The following is a 13,000-nucleotide window of genomic DNA, read 5'->3' on the forward strand; positions in this document are numbered from 1 at the left end:
CCTCTCTCATCTTACCCCTTTCATCTTCCTCCCTCCTCTCCCTCCACCCTCCTCTCCCTCCACCCTCCTCTCCCTCCACCCTCCTCGCCCTCCACCCTCCTCGCCCTCCACCCTCCTCGCCCCCGTCAGAAACACAGAGAGACACTAACAGAGGCAGAGAGAGAAACACTGACAGAGAGAGAGAGACACTGGGGGTGCCCTGTCCCAGCATGCTTTTGGAGGGCACCCGGTGCTGCAGTCGGTGAGTTTTATTTATTGATTTTTTTAATTTAAAAACATTTTTATTTTGATTGATTTATTGGTTGATTTATTGATTTATTTATCATTTATTATTGATGATGGCTCTTTATTTGTAAAAGTGAAGTGTTTAATGTTTGTAAACTTCCCTCCCTTTGCTCCAACCCCCCCCCCCCGCTATCTCTCGTTCCCCCCGCCTGATTTATAAGTGTAGGCAAGGTTTTTCTGAGTGAACAAAAAGCTACACTTACTCCATTCTAAGTTTGGAGTAAGCTTTCGCTGCCTAAACTTGCAAAACAGGCGTAAGTGGTTGGACGCGCCCCCTTTTAAAGAAAAAAATCTGTTCTAAAATGGAACTATTCTAACTCACTAGAACTGGAGCAAACTAAATGCCAAAAATTGCAATTTCGAAGTTGCTCCATTCTAAACTGGTTGCTCAAAAAAAAATAGGAGCAACTCAGGCCGAAACTTGAGCCCACTGTGTGGTATGGAATATGTGTAATGGTGCACTGGGTTTGAAGTAATGCAAATGGTAGCAACCCTGCAGATTCTTGGAGTCCTTGGAAACAAATATGAAATGTGGCAACATTTTAACCCATTCCTTGCCATTCTGCTCAGCATATGTGTAGCATATACATTGGTGTGCAATTAAACCTCTCTACGATCCAGTTTATCGGAGGATGGTATGGGGCAGAACTAAGTTGTTTTAATTAGCACTGTTACCATAATTGAATGACTAGCTGATTCATAAAATTGGCACTCCATGATCAGTCAAATTCTCTCTGGGAACGTGACTTGAGTGAACATTTCTAGAAATATGTTGACTGTGATGTTTGCATCCATGGTCATGAGAGCTACCTTGACAGTACCAGAATTAACATTTACTGTTTCGTTGACTGACGCCGGTTAAATATGGGACCAATGAAATTGTGAAAAGTTCATTAATAATGCATGGATATTGCAGGGCAGCTTTTTTGATATAGTTCCCCAGTTTACCTATACATTGGCACTGGTCATATATATTACAGTCTTGAGACATATTAGGCCAATGAAATCCTGTAAAAATCTGGCTTTGTATGTTTTTAACCAATATGTGTAAGGAATCATGTGTTACATTTAATAAAGTTTTTCGGTATTCCTGTAGTATCACTCTCCGTTGTAACTTTTCCCGTTCCTATCCTTCAACAAGATTGGATTTGTAATGTCAGAGCAAAAATCTGTATTGCTAATTGGACCATTCCTTTGCTTCAGGCTTTGTAATGTTAATGCTTTTGGAGGCTTGAACTCTATTAATTCTTAGCAATCTGAAGTTTGATGGCTTGAATTGTGTTGTCCAACTCTCACCTTTGTGTCCAAAATATAGCCAGACCCCAGGGTCGCCTACCCTTTTTAAAAGCCTACCAGATGTCTTAATTGTTCTATGTTAATTTCAAGAATGCCGCATAGTTGAAACTCTTTTAGGGAGTTAATGGAAAAACATTAAACCGTGCCCCCCGATCTGGGGGAAACACCAACATTTACAATGCCATTTTTTTTTTTTTGGCACAGAATTGAATTTTTATCTTGTAACCTGAAAGGAACACATACTTACTGATTAGTAGCAGCACATTTCATTGCTCTGTACGTGGTTTATAAAGCAAAACATCCTCTGACTTGCCTTAAGCAGTGTCACTAGAGATCTGCTAGTAACTTAAGCTTGCTTTTTAATGTGCTCCAATGTACTAAATTTTGCCAGACATCTTAGAAAAAAGTAAATTTCAGCAATGTTTCTGTCTTCAGATAATTGAGACATATCTTAACTTCGTGTCATGTCTACTTGCTATATACACATACACACAAGTTGCCACTAGCTGCTTGATATTCTGTATAAAAAGTGTTAGTAGTAGTGTTTATGTCTCCTGTATATTACAATACTTTTGATTTGTGAATTTATAAAGTTTTTGAGGGGGAAAATTGTATTTCATTTTAATTGAATATAGCTCCAATTAGCTTAATTTTAATTTTAAAGCGCTGGCACTCATATTAGATGGATACTCAAAATCCTGTAATTGTACATTTTATGCAATTGATAACTGAATTGGTCAAGACTTTGGTTCCTCGATTAATTTTAGGGCCGTCACTTAAGGTGGCACTCTTGTAAATTGCACAACGTAGTTAAACTAATTACAACTGCTATGGTTATGAATGTAAGTGACTACTTGTGTATATGTCAAGTGTAAAAAAGATTTCAAAAGGATATGATGTAAATTCCAGTCTGTTAATTAACAGGATGAAATTTGTGAAATATTGCAATTCTACAAAAGCAGTGGTATGGATATGACTTTGTTTTGTCATGCAGATAATGGAGAATGCAGAAATCAACAGCATCATTAAGATAGTTGGTCTTCAGTACAAGAAAAGTTACGATGATGCAGAGTCTTTGAAATCTCTTCGCTATGGCAAGATTATGATCATGACTGATCAGGTCAGAATGTCAAGTTAAATGAGTCTTAATTAAAACAAAGTAATACCGGTAGTCCTCTGTTAACATTACAGAAAATCTGATTTGTAAGCAGTCTAATACTGCTGAATACAAATATTCTGAGTACTAGTCAGTTTGCCGTAGTGTCACACACACTACGTCGGAGAATATGGTCACTATTGCCTGTCTCCCATCTCCCCTTACACCCATCACTACCCTTGCCTTTCTTCCTTTGAACTGTCCACTCAGCCTCTGTATTTTGCCTTTCTACTTGGTCTCTGTCAATCACCTTGCCCATTTATCCACTAAACACCCCTCCTACCTGCTTGCACTCTAACTCAGGCCCTTTCTCTCATTTTCTCCTTATCTGTTTCCATCAAAGAGGCTTTGTTTGCTTTCAGACTTCAACTTTCTTTAAAAAAAAATTAAATTAGAATGAGGAAAGAAACTGTCTTTTTCTTTCTCAACCCCTCCTCCCAGTCTCATTTAGAAATTAGAATATCTGTTTCACAGTTGTGAGCAATTAGCCTTGTCTAAGCAAGGCACAAGTTAAAGAAAGAAAACTTGCAAATCTATAACACCATTCCAAAGAACTTCATAGCCAATGGAGTGCTTTTGAAATGTAGTCACTGTAGGAAATATGGTAGCCAATTTCCACACAGCAACGGGCTCAATTTTCCCTGTTCATTTGCGGCGTTTTTTTTGGCGCGCTTTTTTTTTTGACAGAATGATTTTTTTCAAAGTTTCCCCCTGTAATCTGCGCTGGCGTAATGATTTTTCTAGGCCAGTTTTTTTTTACGTTCCCTCATGTCTGCGTCGGTTTTTTCAATTGTTCGCAGTTTGGCCAACATTTTTTTCTCTTAGGTCGGCGTATCTAGCCACTCTCGAAAAACATTCTGGTGAGTTAAGAAAACCAGCGCACATTCACAAATCTGCGCTGAAAGACGCCATTGTTTTTAAATCGAAGATGTTGGAGGGAGTCAAGAACACTATCAAAATCAATAATAAAGTTCAACTTTTTTTTACCTGTCAACATAGAAGTGTAACTTTGTTGGATTTCAGAAGTTCTCTCATTTTTTAACTCACTCACACACCACCACTGAACATCTTGAAGCAGGGCTGGAGGGTCATAGGTTTGGGCGGCAGAATTGGCCCGCGCCCGGACACTGGCTCGGGGCTCAGCTACAAATCAAGCTGTGGTGGGGGAGGGGGGGGAACGGGAGGAGAGAGAGCGAGGTGCCGATCGGAAGGCTTGGAGCCTGGGGAGGGGGAGGAAGAGAGAGAAATCACAAGATTCCAATTAGTAAAGGTGGGGGGAAAGAGAGGAGAAGTCACAAGACCTTTGGGTATGGTCAATCCATACAGACCTAGAGAGAGACAACTGTGAACCCACCTGTGCTGCCTGCTTTTCTGCCATTTTGAGCTTCTTTCAAAGGTTAAATTTAAGTATGGGGGCATTCCTGACAATACCATACCTTGTGCAAGCCTTCTGCATCATGGTGCTACATAGAAGACAATTGATTCAACTTCATCGCATCAGGAACATCAGAGCCTGTAAGGTGCTGGGCAGGAGGCCTTATCCACCTTGGGTATATCGAGACAGGTGTTCGTACCTCCACCTGAGTGTTGCAGACTGTCAGAAGGCTGCGTTTCCGCAGAGAAGTTGTAACTGAGATCTGTGAGTTGGTCAAAGCAGACCTGCAACCTAGAAGCATCAGGATGACTGCTTTGTCAGTTGAAGGTTGCATTCTATGCCTCCGGATCGTTTCAAGCTACAACTGGGGATGTGTGCGCCAACTCTCAACATTTAACACATTTCTCCATTCGCCAGGTCACGGCTGCACTGTACGCGCATAGGAATGACTTCATAAAGTTCCCCATGACCGCCCAAGCAATCCATGACAGGGCTGTAGGTTTCCCCAGGATTGCTGGCTTCCCAAAGGCACAGGGCTACATTGATTGTACCCACATCGCCTTGCAAGCACTTTTGAAGGATTCCGAGATGTATAGGAACAGAAAAGGCTTCCACTCCATAAATGTGCAGCTCGTGTGTGATGACATGCATCATATCATGTCAGTTGATGCAAGATACCCTGGCAGCACTCATGATGCGTTCATCTGACGCAACAGCGTTCTATCTGCCATGTTTCAGCAGCAACAGCCAGAAGGGCAGAACTGGCTACTGGTAGACAAAGGGTACGGCCTCGCCACCTGGCTCATGACGCCCCGACGCGTAACTTGGACGGAAGCTGACCGTCAATACAACATTCAAACCACTAGTCACGGAAGAGGCCTTCACCTCCATGAGCGGCACCTCCTCCAAAGTCAGTACAACAGTGGGAGCTTCATCCAGCTCTATGCCCTCCCCCTCACCCCCATGCTCTTGGTTTGGAGGGTTGGATTGGAAGATGTTGGTCCTCGTCTGAATCTTCTGCATCGTCAGGGTTGGCCTCAAGTTCTGCAAAAAATAACAGAACAGTCAAATAGTTAGCAGCAGAGGAATAGGGCAGGGTGGCATGAGTAGGCTCACACATCGCAGGCCAGGCAGCAGGCTGATTTGAAGGACCATGATGAATTTGCAGGACTTACCCTTTCCCTCGAATGTGGGCCCAGCATGTGCAATACTGATTGCTTTTTTCCAGGCAGGCCCCATCAAAGCAGTGACTCTCTTCCAAGGGTGTCAGTGGGTGCAGATTTGCCGGGCCTCCTCCTGTTCGAGTTCTTTCCCTCTTATTATGTGCCACCTTCCTCTGCAAAGATGAAAATGCAACTTTTTAGAGAGGATGTCTTTCTGCTGGGTGGTACATATACAGCTGGTCACATTTACAATTGCAATTCCATTGAATAAATGAAAATATTAGTGCAATGGGATCAGATTTCACCAAGAAAAAGTAGAAAGGTGGGAACCACGTGGCAGTGAAACATGCATGCCATCCCCCTTCATTCCTGGGGAGAGACCAGACCATTTCCTGATTCTGGTTCCAGGTCCAAATGGGAGGTGAAAGATAAAGAAAAGAGACCAAGACATAGAGAAAGAAAGGCAGACAAATGTGAGGGAGGTATACAGAAAGAAGGACAAAATATGGAGAGAATATGCAAAAGGTCAAGAGAGTTCTCCAGTGTCCTGGCCAATTATCCTTCGACCAACACCATCGAAACATTAATCGTTCATTTACATCTTTGCTATTCATGGGACCTTGCTGCATGGCAATTGGCTGCCTTTACAGTAACTACATGCTGAAATAATTATAATTAATTGGCTATGAAGTGCTTTGGGGTGGCCTCAGTGAGAAAGGCACTATATAAAATCAAATTATTTCCTTATGTCAATGTGAGAGTGCTGCTCCCAACTGTGTGAGTCTTAGATCATGAAATTCCTCCCTATGATGGAGGGAGTGCAGAGAAAGAACAACAGTTTGATACAGAGACATACCAGTAAGAGAAACTCTTAGAGGTAAAGAGAATAATTTTTTTCGGCTCATAAAAGCAGAAGGAGGACTTTTTTCAATTGTCTGTCAGGAGATTAAGCAGTTAATTCATGAATTGTATAACAAAAAAATCTTGGCAGTTTATCATAATGACTTGATTGAAACAGTTAATATGACATTTGCATATCTTTAAATGTTATAGGATCAGGATGGCTCTCACATCAAAGGCTTGCTGATTAACTTCTTTCATCACAACTGGCCATCTCTTCTGAGGCATCATTTCTTGGAGGAATTCATTACTCCTCTAGTAAAGGCTAGTGAACCTTCTGATCACTGCAATTTTCACAGAACAATCGACAATCATCTTGATAAAAAATTAAAATATGCAGCACTGATTTTAATATTCTTTTTAAAATAAAGGCTACCAAAAATAAACAAGAATTGGCATTCTACAGCGTTCCTGAATTTGATGAGTGGAAAAAACACGCAGAAAACAACAAATCTTGGAAAGTAAAATACTACAAAGGTTTGTAATGTAAAAGTTTAGCTCGAAAGTCAAAATTGAAAACCATAGGAGGTGGGGGCAAACTTGACTTAATTTAGTTTAGTAATTTTGTATTTTTGTGCAGCTGCCAACAAGTTCTCTTAATGCTGATATACTCACGAACCGGAGCTGAGTTTCATTCTGCCAATTGCAGGTACCCATTAGAGCTAATGTTAAGTAATAATCATAGTAAATGCACATAAAGTGACTGGAATATATGTCTCACACAGGTCTCGGTACCAGCACAGCAAAAGAGGCAAAAGAATACTTTGCTGATATGGACAGACATCGCATAATGTTTCGATACGCTGGCCCGGAGGATGATGCTGCAATTACCCTGGTATTATACATAACAGTATTACAAAAGATCTCAACTTGTCAATATTTTTAATGAATTCAACTCAAATTTTTTGAGGCAAACCCAACACTTGCATGTCAAATTCAACATAAATGTTGTATTTAACGATCATGATTGCACTATTGCCGTTCATAATGGAGTATCCATTACAATAAACTCCTGGGGATTAAAAACACACAGATTAGTTTTTTAGTCTAAACAACAACTACCTATATAGCGCCTTTAACGTAGTAAGATGTTCCAAGGCGCTTCACAGGAAAGGATTTCAATGGCAGACAAGTTTTTTTTCTTAAAGTTAAGTCATGATTTGATTATTTTATAATTTAGTTGTGTGTTTGATAAAGTATTTCTTAGTGGTGTTGCGACTTCATGGATAATCAGTCGGTAGAAGTTGCGACATGGTGACCTTTCCAACTGTCTAATGCTACAATTAAAAAATTTCAATATCTCAGGCTTTCAGCAAAAAGAAGATAGACGATCGAAAAGAGTGGCTGACCAATTTCATGGAAGACAGAAGACAGAGAAGACTACATGGGTTGCCAGAGGTCTGTGATGTTGAATTGTAGCCATTAATATCGAATGTTCTGTTTTGTTGTGTTTATGATTATAACTTTTCAAAATCCAATTTTACAGCAATTTTTATATGGAACAGCAACAAAGCACTTGACGTACAATGACTTCATCAACAAGGAATTAATCCTTTTCTCAAATTCAGACAATGAAAGATCCATCCCTTCTCTTGTTGATGGTAAGCATTTGTGATTAGAAATTATCTTATTAAATTCGTATTATCATGATTATTTCTTTATGGCATAGGTTTACAGTTATCAGAATTGTACCCAAAAGTGAAGTCAGTGTTTTTATGAACTTTTTGTAATAAATAAGTCAGTGTTCAGATTTAGCACAAGACGTGCAACCTAAAATGTTTCTTCCTTCCCCATTGCAATTAGCTTATTGATCTCAAATATTGGGATATTGTAATACAAGAAACCCATGATTTCAGATTTTTTAGAATTTGCACAAGATATAAGACAAAAAGACTTGCATATTTTATAAATGGTTAAAACTTTAAACAAGTTGTTTGATGAATTTGTTTCCCAATGAGTGCTAATGGTAAATATACTATCTTAACCTGATTTAATCAAATTCATACAGTTCAGAGATATTTATCTCCTTTCCCTATCTCTGAAAAAAGCTCCCAGCTTCACCCTTGGATTTTTCTAGCCCCTGGAAATTCAAGCTTTGTATAGACATGGTTGAAACATACAGAATAAACATATAGAAGTAAAACTGCATCTTAAAGCTAGCTAGTATTGTAACATTTGTATAAATCTTTTATTTCAGGTTTAAAACCTGGGCAGCGAAAAGTGTTATTTACATGCTACAAGAGAAATGACAAACGAGAAGTTAAGGTTGCTCAATTAGCAGGTTCAGTGGCTGAAATGTCAGCCTATCACCATGGTGAGGCAAGTGAAACAGCAAAATATTTCTGTGTTTGTAGTTCATATCTAATAACAATTGGACCCGTGATTAGTAGTTTAGTTGTTGCATAAGTGTCTTAGCCACAAATACAGAGATAAATTCAGAACCACTGAGTGATTGCATATGTGTGTATTTACAAAAGGCTAGTCTTTATTTTGTATACTGTATCCAAAAAGTAAGCCTTCCAGTGTGTTACAGGACTGGTAATCCAGAGGCCTCGACTAATAATCCAGATTAGTTCAAATCCGATTCAGAATTTGAATTCAGTTTTGAAAAAAATCTGGAATAAAGAGCTGGTATAAGAATACAATAAAGAACCAGTCACCATGAAGCTGGCTGATTGTTATTAAAAACCTAACTGGTTCATTAATGTTCTTGGGGAAGAAAACTTGCCTTCCTTGCCTGGCTTGGCCTATATGTGACTCTAGTTCTACACCAATGCGGTTGATTCTTAAGTGCCCTCTGAAGTGGCCTAGAAAGCCACACAGTTGCATCAAACCATGACAAAAAAATGAGTAAAACCGGACAGACCACTCACCTGCAACCTCGGCATTGGATTAGTACACGACAAAGGTACAACCAACTCAGTCAACCCCGCAAAATCCTCTTCACTAACATCTGGGGACTGGTGCCAAAGTAGGGAGTGCTGTCCCCAAGACTACGTCAAGCATACTCACAGAATATCAGCTAATCTCCCAGACTAAAAGGACATAGGCTAAGTGAGTGGGCAAAAATTTGGCAGATGGAGTATAATGCTGGAAAGTGAGGGGTCATGCACTTTGGCAGAAAAAAATCAAAGAGCAAGTTATTATTTAAATAGAGAAAGATTGCAACGTTCCGCAGTACAGCGGGACCTGGGCGTACTTGTGCATGAAACACAAAAGGATAGTATGCAGGTACAACAAGTGATCAGAAAGGCCAATGGTATCTTGGCCTTTATTGCAAAGGGGATGGAGTATAAAAGCAGGGAAGTCTTACTACAGCTATATAAGGTATTGGTGAGGCCAGACCTGGAATACTGCGTGCAGTTTTGGTTTCCATATTTACGAAAGGATATACTTGCTTTAGAGGCAGTTCAGAGAAGGTTCATTAGGTTGATTTTGTGGATGAGGGAGTTGACTTATGAGGAAAGGTTGAGTAGGTTGGGCCTCTACTCATTGGAATTCAGAAGAATGAGAGGTGATCTTATCGAAACGTATAAGATTATGAGGGGGCTTGACAAGGTGGATTCAGAGAGGATGTGGGGGAGACTAGAACTAGAGGGCACGATCTTAGAATAAGCGGCCGCCCATTTAAAACAGAGATGAGGAGAAATTTCTTCTCTGAGGGTTGTGAATCTGTGGAATTCGCTGCCTCAGAGAGCTGTGGAAGCTGGGACATTGAATAAATTTAAGACGAAATAGACAGTTTCTTAAACGATAAGGGTATAAAGTGTTATGGGGAGCAGGCGGGGAAGTGGAGCTGAGTCCATGATCAGATCAGCCATGATCTTATTGAATGGCGGAGCAGGCTCGAGGGGCTGTATGGCCTACTCCTGTTCCTATTTCTTATGTTCTTATGTACTCCAGCACCATCCTTGGGTATGTCCTGTCCCATTGGCAGGGCAGACCCACCAGCGTTGGGGGCACAGTGGTATACAGTCAGATGGCAGTGGCCCCGACTGTCCTCAACATTGTCACTGGACCCCATAAGGTCATAGCTTCAGATTAAACATGGGCAAGGAAACCTCCTGCTGATTATCACCTATCGCCCACCCCATGCTCTCGATTGATGAATCATTACTCCCTATGTTGAACAAATTTGGAGAAAGCACTGAAGGTAGCAAGGCCACAGAATGTACTCTGGGTTGGGTGAGTTTTAATGTCCATCATGAAGGGGGACCACTCCTGGCCGAATTGCCAGACTGGGCCTTTGGCAGGTGGTGAGAGAACCAACACAATGGAATAACTTAACCTCTTCATTTAACGGTCTACCTTTCACAGATGAATCTGTCCATGATGGTATTGGTGGGAGTGACCACCGCACATGCCTTTCATGTCACATCTTCACAATCCTCCATCATGTTGTGTGGCACTACCACTGTACTAAGTGGGATAGATTAAGGACTGATCTAGAAGCTTAATTTGGGCATTCATGAGGCACTGTGGACCATCAGCAGCAGCAGAATTGTATTTCACCACAATACAGCTCTTTAATCCGTTATTCAATATCATGCTTGAACCTTTACCTCAACTCCCCTTTCCCACCCTTTCCTCGTATTGTGATTAAATACCAGCTTTCGGCCACCTGAGGAAAAGAGTGTTGGAAGACAGGATCTCAAACCCGGCACCAAGCTCATGATCTACAAAGCAGTAGTGATACCCCATCCTCCTGTATGCGTCAGAGACATGGACTATATACAGTAGGCACCTAAAAGCACTGGAGAAGTACCACCAACGCTGCCTCTGCAAAACCCTGCAAATTCATTGGCAGGATAGGCACACCAATATCAGCGTTCTCTCTCAGGCCAACATCCCCAGCATCGAGGCATTGATCACGCTCAACCAACACCGATGGACGGGCCACATTGTCCGCATGCCCGATACTAGACTCCCGAAACAAGCACTCTTACTCCGACGTATGTCACGGCAAGCGAGTCCCAGGAGGGCAGAGAAAACGCTTCAAGGACACCCTCAAAGCCTCCTTGAAAAAATTCAACATCCCCACCGACTTTTGGAGCCATGGCCCAAGACTGCTCAAAGTGGAGGAGAAGCATCCGAGAAGGTGCCCAATACTTCAAGTCTCTTTGGCAGGAGTGTGCAGAAGCCAAGTACAAACAGCAGAAGTAGCGTATGACAAATCAAGCACCCAACCCACCCGTCTCTCCAGCCATAATCTGCCTCATCTGTGACAAAGACTGTAGATCCCGCATTGGTCTCATCAATCACCTTAGAACTCATTTTACTGTGGAAGCAAGTCATCCTCGACTCCGGGGGACTGCCTAAGAAGAAGGAGGAATGACGGAACAGGCGTGAGGGGCTGTATGGCCTACTTCTGCTCCTATTTCTTGTGTTCTTTAACTTCATGGCCCAGCATATCCCTCCAAACTACATCACTATCAAGCCAGATGACCAGCGCTAGTTCAGTGAGGAATGTAGAAGAGCATGCGGGGAGCAGCACCAGTCATACCTGAAAATGAGGTGACAAACTGGTGAAGCTACCAAGATTAAATGCATGTGAAACAGCAGAAGACACATGCTATACTTGGCAGTCCATTTATGGAAACTTGGGATAGGATTGGTAGAAAACCTGGAAGCTTTTTGACGATCCATTGAATTGTGGATGTGGGATCTTGTTGTCAGACCAGGTTCCCAAAGTTGTGTTGCTATGGGGATTGCGAAAAGGTACCAAAACTAATACAAGACTTTCTCATGTGCATCCCACTTCACCATTGGCGGCTGTGCCTTCAGCTGTCTTGGCATCCTTCTTTGGAATTTCCCCCCTTAACCCCTCTGCTCCACCTGCCTCTCCTCTGTTAAGACTCTCCTTAAAACCCAACTATTTAGCAAAGCATTTGGTCATCTCACCTAATCTTCTTTGGCTTGGTTTCCATTATTTTTGATTGTACTTCTGTGAAGCACCTTAGCATTTTTTTGACACGAAAGACACTATATTAACATAAGCTGTTGTCATTGTTACTGACAATGACGAGGCTTCTGCAACAGTGGCACTAACTTTGGTCTGCAGCAGCTGGAGAGCAATTTTGTGAGCCAAATTTTCAATAATGTCTTCCCACCCAATGCAGATACAGTATAGGGCACATCACCTCACACTCTGGCACTTTCGGATTGAGCAGCGGAGGAAGCACATGGACTTCAGCACACCAAAAGATCCAACGCAACCATTTATGGAAGCTGATCATAACCATTGACAGAAAACTCATCAGCAGATCCCAAAAGGAAAATGAGTGTTTATCAACTCTTTCAACCAGTGCCAGATATATTATTGCTGGTACTGGTATTTAGAAATTTAAAAGCAAGTATTGCATTTACATGGTGCCTGTTCCGGGTGCCCCAAAGCGCTTTATAGCCGATTAAGTACTTTTGGAGTGTTGTCACTGTTTTATGTAGTCCTGGTCAATGCTGAGGCTGGCAATGAGTAGGGAATTCCTGCTAGCAACAGCTGCAAAGCAAATCCAATCTACTGTGTGCACTCGGGGCATTCCACCAACGCAAGGTATGTGGACGGCTGAAGTCAGTACCAACACTGGTTCTGGTTCAGTGCCAAATGGGAGAGTTGTTAACTTGAGCTATGAGTTCACTGGTGGACCTCAAGAGTTTGAAGCTGTGTAAAGACTGAAGGCTGGGATTAGAGATGCCAATGCCAACTACATTGAAGGGATTTCCCCATCAGACTTGAAAAGTGGTAGTTTTGATTGAGCCAATATGCTTTTGGTTTTGTGAATCATTAATGGGTCTTGCAGAAAACGAAGTTGCTGCCATGATCAGATA

The 13,000-nt window shown here is 41.6% G+C and overlaps 1 protein-coding gene across 1 annotated transcript in view; it reads left to right on the plus strand.

The window, feature by feature from the left end:
* LOC139264103 (DNA topoisomerase 2-beta-like) overlaps positions 1–13,000 on the plus strand; it is a 146,290-nt gene that overhangs the window by 12,902 nt on the left and 120,388 nt on the right. Inside the window, exons 4-11 of the mRNA XM_070880192.1 lie at positions 1,489–1,493; positions 2,576–2,701; positions 6,329–6,439; positions 6,547–6,652; positions 6,901–7,010; positions 7,481–7,573; positions 7,662–7,776; positions 8,373–8,494. Coding sequence (XP_070736293.1) covers positions 1,489–1,493; positions 2,576–2,701; positions 6,329–6,439; positions 6,547–6,652; positions 6,901–7,010; positions 7,481–7,573; positions 7,662–7,776; positions 8,373–8,494 — 788 coding nt within the window. The remainder of the gene's footprint in view (positions 1–1,488; positions 1,494–2,575; positions 2,702–6,328; positions 6,440–6,546; positions 6,653–6,900; positions 7,011–7,480; positions 7,574–7,661; positions 7,777–8,372; positions 8,495–13,000) is intronic.

The sequence above is a fragment of the Pristiophorus japonicus genome, chromosome 5, assembly GCF_044704955.1.
Source record: "Pristiophorus japonicus isolate sPriJap1 chromosome 5, sPriJap1.hap1, whole genome shotgun sequence".
In the NCBI taxonomy this organism is placed as follows: Eukaryota; Metazoa; Chordata; class Chondrichthyes; family Pristiophoridae; genus Pristiophorus; species Pristiophorus japonicus.